At 42.7% G+C, this 9,713-nt stretch overlaps 1 protein-coding gene across 2 annotated transcripts in view; it reads left to right on the plus strand.

The window, feature by feature from the left end:
- LOC306917372 (interleukin-1 receptor accessory protein-like 1) overlaps window positions 1-9,713 on the plus strand; it is a 515,864-nt gene that overhangs the window by 304,379 nt on the left and 201,772 nt on the right. For both annotated transcript variants that reach the window (XM_079495579.1, XM_079495580.1), the window contains one exon: window positions 7,509-7,583. In XM_079495579.1, coding sequence (XP_079351705.1) covers window positions 7,509-7,583 — 75 coding nt within the window. The remainder of the gene's footprint in view (window positions 1-7,508; window positions 7,584-9,713) is intronic.

The raw sequence follows: 9,713 nt of genomic DNA on the forward strand, positions 1-9,713 counted from the left end.
ATGTAAGGGCTATCAAGGCCATAAAGTAGTTTTTGCCACTCATCAGTAGGCGTTCCCGCATAACTTCCGGGTATGATGATGATGTCTCGCGCAGAGCCTCTATAGACAAATCCTTGGAGCAGTGCCCTGTAGGCCAGGTTTGACTTAGCCGTTAGCGTGGCGGAAAGAATGACTCGTCTCTCCTAATCCAGGGCGCTCTCCGTGGTGTTGAACGGATCGATATACTGGCGCTTCACTTCTGCTCCTCATCCGTCTCTCCCGCAAATTATGAACGCTTTTTGGATCATATATCGTATAAACTAAAACGATCGCAATATAAGCTAGCTATGTAAACTAAACTTTTTTTAGTGGATTGTTTCCGGGTCATGGGTTTCCATGTCTTTCCGGCACCCCAGAGCTCCTATTTTGAAGGACTTCCGGCACTGATTGTGTTAATGGTACACCGCAGTAAAATGTCTGTCTGTGTCCCTTGTATGCCCATATATGGAGCAGAGGCCTTTTGTGGCGGTTCTGGACAACCGTGGGTCCCTAACCGACTCGACACCGGACACTGCACTCCCTGCGGGGGTGTGGAACGCATGTGTCGAATTTGAAGTCGGTTGGGCGAACGGTTCTTGAGTTACGTGCATTACAGCCATACACACGTACATACATGTACAGACAGACGTACAGAGACATGGTGCATTTATGCTTAGATATAACTTATATGATTGTGTGGTTGTATTTGGTCTCCCTGCTCTTCTATTGAGACATAAGATTGTGTCAAGGGTCTCACCTAGACAGAGGATTGACACGAATTTTGACCTGGTCAAGATTCAATTTAAAGGGATAGTTCAGATTTCTTGAACTTAAGTTGTATGAAATACTTGCCATTAATATAGTGGTTGCAACTGTATTAATTGATTGCCCGAGTCCTGTGGTGGGAGTTCTGCTCTGGTTTTGGTGAAATATCAAGTAGTTCCGGTCATTTTGTGGGGGGCACTGGGGGCCACGCAGTAAAAGTAAATTCCACAAAACTAACGGCATTTGTATTGTTGACCTATTTCTAAAATATTAGTTAAACGTCCGTTCTTTTTTTACCCCTCTATCACACAGAACTATGTTTTTTGTGTCCATATCACTACGCCCAAAAAATAGTTCCATGTGATAGAGGGGTCAAAGTTGAACAAAAGTCGCGCTAATATTTTAGAAATAGGTCAACAATACAAATTACGTTCGTTTTGTGGATTAATTTACTTTTACTGCATGGCCCCAGTGCCCCCCACAAAATGACCGGAACTACTTAATATTGACCAAAACCAGAGCAGAACTCCCACCATGGGACTCGGGCAATCAATTAATACAGTTGCAACCACTATATTAATGGCAAGTATTTCATACAACTTAAGTTCAAAAAATCTGAACTATGCCTTTAACTCCTGAAAACCAAAAAGAAAAAAATATATAATGTACATCACCTTTACATTTGTACAAAAACCATAGGCAGCCACTTTCAACCACTATTTTTCTACTATGTCACGATGAATTCTAAAACGGGTTCATCTTAAAATAATATATATATATTGCCTGTCATCCACATGGTTAATAACCAAAAACTTGTTCTGGAGAGTTCATGTTTCATCGTGACATCTACTCACCGTACAACGCAACACTTTTTGTGGTGGCTGGCTTCCTGTCCTTTTGTTCATTTTGTTCTCTCTCTCTCTCTCTCTCTCTCTCTCTCTCTCTCTCTCTCTCTCTCTCTCTCAGCTGCTATCTTTCAAACACAGCTTCAAGGTTGACGCAGCCAGACAGCCATTATATTTATAGCTGTCTTCTTGGTCGTCACTGATGTGCTGGCAACATTTGTGACATGCAAAGAAACGTACACTTCCACACTAAACTGATCACCTGCACGGAATTTCTTGACATAAAGTAGCTCATAACATATCTATGGTGGATTTTTATTAAACAAAAACTTTGCAGATAGAGGATAATTCAAGCTTTCCATACAGATGCAATGTTGGTGAGTTTAATGTTGTTTAATACAATCAGATAGGACTTTTCAGTTTGGATATATGGGCTATCAAGGCCAGAATGTTGTTTTTTTGCCACCCAGTAGGCTCTATTACACAGTGAAGCCTCAACGAGTCTCAAAAGAGTCTCCTACTGAGCAGCCACCCGGTCATTGAATTATTGGCTTAATCACCATTAATTCGAGGCTTCATGGCTTGATTTTGGGGTTAACTTCTCCTAGCCAAATTGATGGGGCCAATTCACATTTTCACTGTACAGCATTTCAATCTCAACCTCTGCTGCCAGGCCACTTCACCCCCTGCTGTGGGTGTTATCCCGACTTTGTTTACCTCAGGCACACCGTATATAGAGTACTGTAGCACTAGATATATATTGGATTGTACAGCATTCAACCCAATCACCCCATTGGCCCTGGCTGAAGCCACTTTCTGCCCTCTCTCTTCAAAGTGTGAGGCACCAGAGGGTTAGGGGGGCTAGGAGGTTGATGCTTAATATAGCATCACAATCATGTTAACAACTTTAAACATTATTTTATACTCTGGTCATTTTAAAAATAACACATCTAAAAGCTCATAGGTGCCACACTATGAGCTTGTAGATGTTTTGAATACTTTATAGAGTGTTTACAGTTTTAATTCAAATCTTTGCTTCTGACCAGCTCAGTGGACTTGTGGTTACAGTGTCCGCCCTGGGACTGGGGGGTTATTGGGGTTGGATCCCCGGCCGGGTCATACCAAAGACTGTGAAAAATGGGACCCAGTGCATCCCTGCTTGGCACTCCCTGCGACATACTGGCGTCATGTCAAGGGGATGTACTTGTACATCAAGCTGCCTCATGCTACAGTAACAGGAGATGGCTCGGCAAGGCTTACTTAATTTGCTTCTGAGGGTCCCTGGCACAACATGTTTAGAGATGGGAGTCCGCGGCCCGAATACATATCATTTTGGGGGTCCTTGACATGAAAAAGTTTGAACACCACGGATATAGCAACGTACGTTTTTCATAAAACTATTAGGATTTAGAAGACATTTTTAGAATCGGCATCGTGTCTTAATGGGTTAAAAGGGATACAAGCTCACAACCCCAACTAACTATTGTGTTGAGGGGAATGCAGATACAGTTGGGTGCCACCGATATTGTCATTTGACCCATTTAGGCCTGACCTCAAAATTTTAAAAAATCCTTCTAAATCCTCCAGTTTTCTGAAATAAATATTTTCACGATTTTTCAAAAATAGCAGACCTACAAGCTAAATTATAACATAGTTTAAAACACCAAAAGGGGTTCCCGCCCAAAATGGGTTAACTGTCCTTTTGCGCAGATCACGCAAACCTCAGCAAAAAGAAAAGGACAATATCGATGGCCTCCAACTGTATGCTCCTCAGATGAGCTACTACTAACATTACTATATCAATTAGTCAGTGGCCATGATGGATGCACTGAAATCTGTTCTACAGCTTCCAAACTTCTACTCCTCCCAATTTAGAGTGACATAAAATTGAAGCGCAACATTATTCTACATCCATTGTTTTTGTCAGTCTGAGTAGTAGCAGACAGCCTTTCAATGTTAGCCATCTGGCGAGCTAATGTACCCCAAATGGTGCCAAATGCCCCTTTTAATGTACAATCCATTCCATTTCAGAGAAAACTACAAAGTCTTTCCACGTATAGAAATGATTATTGCTAATTAACAAAGATTGACAACTGGCAATCTCCCTGCTCATTACTGAGATATTCTGCACTAGGCCAGGTGTGTGATTGAGTGGGTGGGAATCAGTGTTGCCAAGTCTTCTTATTACAAGCGACTTTTGGGCTATTTTCTTCTGTAAATCTGCTTGTAAATGTTGATACTGCAGCTGCAGGTTGCGGTTATTTTGGGCTTGTTTCTATAAAGTGTATAGTTGCTTATTTGGGCTTACTTCCTAATGCAGTTAAAACCACTGGTTCTCCATAGTTTGTGCCTCTTGAATGGACCACCATTCAAGATTTGTGGTTTTAAAATGTTTTCAAAGTAGGCTATTGCAAATATTTGACATAAAAATCACACCCGTGTGAACTGAGTGGTGTAAGGTCTTATATAGACTGATCAACTGTGGTCTGACGTAATGTCTGACGTAATGAAATCACACCCGTGTGAACTGGGTGACCATAGCAACCATGCTCATTTTTTGGTACGAACAGACACGTAAACTAACAAAGCCAGTTTTTGGTACGAACAGACACGTAAACTAACAAAGCCAGTTGTAGGAGTGGTTTACACCACTAAAAAATGTAAGAAAATAGCCAATCTACAAGCTCACATTGTGAGCTTCTATATCGGCTATTTTCAAAGATACAATGGGGCAGTGTCCAGAAAAACTGTCTTCTTTGTGCCACAACAACTGAGATGGGACTTGGGAGGGATGCCTCCATAAATCTGAGCTTTAGTGTGATGGTCCCTACATGAAAGGTTCTGGACACATGAGGAGTCTTGTGTATGTTCCATCAAGACGATCCGAAACTCCTTATTCATTGTCCATGTTTCTGCACCATAAAAAAGGATACTTTCCACACAGGCTTTGAACAGGTTGATCTTGGTAGCTCTTGAGACTGTCATATATACGATGTAGCTTATTTTCAAGCACACCAGGCCTGTCCTTTCCTTGTCAGGAAGTCATTTCTGCCACTGACTACATATGATCCAAGATCTTTTAATTCCTCTGTTTCTTTGATGTCTACTAGCTCACAACGCCTCGCAACCACACACTCCACAAGTCCCAGACTCTTCTCCCTTCTGGCTCCAAAACTATGGAATGCACTTCCCATCACAGTCAGAACTGCAGCCTCACTCCCAATCTTCCGCCGTAGTCTGAAAACCCACCTCTTCAGACTCCACCATGGCCCGTAGCACTTGCCCTAGCCTAGCCCCTTAGATAGCACATTATGTAGACTCAGATAGTATTTTAAACAGACTTATAGCTTGTTACGTAGACAGCTCTAGAATTGCACTTTATGTAGTCATAGCACTTTATAGTACACATGTATAATATATAATATAGTATAGTATGTATAGTTTACATAGATACTCCACTGTTACGTTCTTAGTTTACGCATTATTCATGATAACTACTTTTTATATATGTGATGTATGCCATGCTTTTGTTATTGCTTAATGTAAGTCGCTCTGGATTAAGAGCGTCTGCTAAATGTCTGCTAAATGCCTAAATTGTAAATTGTAAATTGCAACGCAATGCGTTGTGAGCCTGGAACCAAGCCATCCAGCCAGGCTCCTGGTGAATCTTGACCAGAACACATTTTATTCTGTGTCAAAAAAATAAATAATTGAAAATTGCTTTCTAGCGGGATGTCCATGTATACACTAGTGTTTGTCTATGTTCCTTCCTTACCCAGTTCATAAACTTGTGTTAGAGTTGGTACCTGTTCCGTGTTCCTTCTGACCTATCTGTCTCCTGTGGGGTTTGATCCTCTGCTTGTGTTTTTGTATTCCACCTGCCCTTTTGGACAATTTGCTAGCTCTGTAAATAAAACCCCCCCTTTTTGTTCTGGAGCCGCTCTAGCCTTCCGCTTTGTCATCTTCCCTTTGGGTCCCCCCGCTCACTCACTCACACCTGACACCACCACTCGATCACGGTGAATAAAGGCTAGGCTTAAACACACTAAGCTCTAAGTGTTAGAGCCTGGCCTGCAGACCTTTTATAAGGCTTCTTTGGAATACCCTCTCTCCCCTGGCTAACTGTCTAACGCTGCCTTTTACTTTCTCAACCGGCGCAAGTCTTCATTAAAGCCATGACGGCTGTTTTAAACACAAATCCTGTGAACCTGGTAAAGCCCCTGGACGCACACACGCATGGCGCACACACGCACACCAGGACAGTTACAGCAGTTACAGACAAAGAACACATAATGAGAAACACAGCCAGAAATGAAAGATACTGTCACATTGTCATTAGTCCTTATGGTGCGTTCACACGGGCAGATGCAAAGATACAGTCTACCATTCATTGTCAATGGAAGCCAGTGACATGACGATGCAAAGACGCAACGATGCGTGTAGCTGCTCCCATTCATCTTGGCGTCTGCCTGTGTAAACGCAACATTAGCCCACGGACGTCAAGAGTCTCAAGAACCAGAGTCTGCTGCCTACTTTTGCTATGTTGCCTATGCACAGCTTTGTGTGTCTGTATGAGCACGGAATGTGCTCAGCTGATTATTGACTGAGCACAGAATGTGATTGTGAGATGGAGGATGACTGATTTAAGCAGTCACACCTGGCCTGAGTCAAACTAGAACTAGACTCAGAGCTGGGTGTGGCTGCGCACCTGTTGTGCATGGACTTGATCAAGGCACAACAGGATAAATCAGTCATCTCCACAAACACTCAGGGGAGAGGCTCTGTCCGGACAGTGGAGAACCATCTGCTCTCCTGTGTAAACTAATATTGTGATGCTTTCAAAGTGTTATTCCCTTGACACTTGGAGGAATAAAGCTACAAACGTAAGAAAGCTGACCTGTGTTGTGTCCTTCCTTGCCCTGGGTAGTGACTAGTCGGTCACAGTGATGTATGATGATGCATGATGATAAGAGTGCCGCTCACTTCACACAAGTGTGAATTTGAATCCTGAAAGATAACAGCTTGACTGTTACTTACTTTCCACCCGACATATGATATCTATACTGCTCTAACAATGATTATATCTCTATTGTATGTACTTCTCCATCTCACATGTAGTACAGATCCGTCTCCACATACTGCTCTCACATGAGATATACAGTATATCCCTTTGTACTGATCTGGTATATAATCAACAGATCTATTTTATCATCTATATCAGTGGTTCTCAAACTTTCTTTAATTCTGAGTTACAGACCTGTAAGGGTCCATTTAGAACACCATTAAAGCCCCCAAACACAGGTGTGCCTGCCTGTTTCGTTTGTGTAATCAAGGCTGATTTGTGTCCATCTGTTTGTTGTTCATATTAAATGTGCCCCAAGGAAGGGATAGCACCTACTGTAGCATACATTCCCACACAAATACGGTTTGACTACCGTTGCTCTGCTAGCGTAAACAACAACTTCTTAATACTTTAATCCGTGTTCAACTTGATGGCACACTTATCATCATCGCTGACAGCAGCTAGTCCACGAGGTATTTGCAAAGGCATTAAGCTCGAGATGAAATGGTTGTTTGCCACAATGAGAGTGCACACGCTCATGTTCAGATGCTTTGGATTACGAATCCTTTGAGACCCGGCTAGTTCATATCTCGCCCTCCCTCCCCCCCTCTCTCTCTATTTTACAGTTATAGACCGTTCACGTACTACAGCTTTCATTCCCTCCTCGGAGAGCTCACTTAATTGTGACTCCGTTAATTGTTAATTAATGAATCGTGAAGGCACCGTGTACAGAGGGGGTACGAGATGAAAAAAAAAAATACTAAATGTGAGAAATTTTAATGTGCCTCTCTCTCTCTCTCTCTCTCACTTCTTCACAGCTCCGCTGACAGACAAGCCTCCCAAAATATTGTTTCCCTCCGAAGGCCAAGTGAGCGTCATGGAGATGGTGCTAGGTAAGGAATATTCATATTCATGTGCTGTCGGGGAGAAACCTTGTATGTCCAAAACCTGATCTACAAGCTTTCAAGGCCGCATTGAGAGCTTATAGATCTGAGCTTGTAGATTTGTTTTCCTCCCAAAAAATATAAAAAAGTTGAAAAATTGAGATATGAGATTTCTTGCCGACACGCTGCAATGTTTCACTCGATTGCGCTGCTGCTGTTGTCATACGCTACTTGTTGATGAAAGCGATTTTGTTATCGCAACGTGGGTCTCAGTTTTATTTAGCTGTCAGTCTTTTGGACATCAACGCTGTGTCCTGATTAGTGGTTGTTGTCAGATCTGAATCAGATTACGGTGGCAGATGCTGCTTGCGGTGCCATAAACACTCACAAGTTGTTGGAGCTGTTTGTGCTAAACCTGTGTGGGAGTTGGATTTAGGGCATTAGAAAAGCTCATGTTGTCTAGTCTGGTGGTTCCCAAACTTTTTACCTCAAGAGCCCAAAAGAGAAATTTGATTGGCCCAGGAGAGGGACCCGAACTATTGAAAATGGCAGATCTACAAAAAATAATTGGCAAAACACTAAGATTGTATTGATAATATAACATGAAAATGTTTTTTTAAAAAGTAGCACTTTATTCTTTAAAGCCTTGAGAAAAGTTTGTACCGTCTCTGAACAGTTCTACACTATAGTTCCATTGTCCCAAGCCGGGGAACACAACTGATCGATTCATCATTAAAATAAACATGCTCTTAAAAATGCACCGGCCCTCCCATCTGACCACTTCGGCTGGCTTGTTGAGTGGTCAGACGGGTAGGCCGACTCCAATGAATCTAGGATAGGAAATCAGATTTGGCCTGGATTTGGGGCTGAACAGTCTAAAGGCCTTAAATCTATTTGCCCCAAAGTAGCCGATCTACAAGCTCACAGTGACATTGCAGTGTGACACTTCATGAGCTTGTTGATCGGCTATTTTCGTCCGAGGATAGTGACGCTAGAGTTCATAATTCATATGCGTTTAAATCCGCCTGGACAGAATCTATCTGGTTTGGCTCCACGACGTTGACGCACTTCCTGTTTGTTTCAACTGTATCAGATGCATAATGATGCTCAACTAGGACACAGTAGGAAGTAGGGATGTCCCGATCACGTTCTTTTGCTCCCGATCCGATTCCGATCATTTGATTTTGAGCATCTGCCGATACCGATTTTTCCTGATCCGATATTTATATTTTATAGAACACATTTATGCCATATCACAATAGTATAATATCCCAAATTTCAGACAATATCCAGTGTAATATCATGATATGGATATAATATTGATACTAGGGATGGTCCCGGCCCCGATTTCGATCACCCGATCCAATCGGGACAACCCTACTAGGAATACACACACACGCGCACACACACACACACACACACACACACACACACACACACACACACACACACACCACACACACACACACACACACACACACACACACACACACACACACACACACGCAGAGAGTATATTATATAGTCTCCCCTCTCATTATGTGTAGATTTGTGACGCTGACATTACCAAAGATGATTGCTAAGCCACTAAGCGTGGCTTGTTGAGAATGACACAGTGCTGAATGTGTTTTAGTATGCTGCCAGCCTGTGCACTGTAGATGCCAGTGGTACATAATCATCGCTGGCAGGCAGAAACCTCCTATCTCCATGTTTGAACTTAACACATTTTGGGCGGGAACCCCTTTTGGTGTTTTAAAATGGTAAATGGTGCATTTATATAGCGCCTTTATCCAAGCTGCTTTACAGAGAGTGTGCATTACATTCACCCATTCACACACACATTCATAGTTCATACACCGATGGCAGCGGAAACCATGCAAGGCACCAACTAGCACATCGGGAGCAATTAGGGGTTCAGTGTCTTGCTCAAGGACACTTCGACAGTAACTCTGGGGAGCCCGGGTTCGAACTGGCAACCTTGCGGTTACCATCCAGGCACTCTACCCCTGAGCCACCACCGCCCTAAACATTATGTTGTAATTTAGCTATTGAAAAATAGCAGATCTACAAGCTCATAGCGTGCCACCAAGTGGCGCGCTACGAGCTTGTAGGTCTGCTATTTTTGAAAAAGGATTTAGA

The sequence above is a fragment of the Electrona antarctica genome (assembly GCF_951216825.1).
Source record: "Electrona antarctica genome assembly, chromosome: 24".
Lineage (NCBI taxonomy): Eukaryota > Metazoa > Chordata > Actinopteri > Myctophiformes > Myctophidae > Electrona > Electrona antarctica.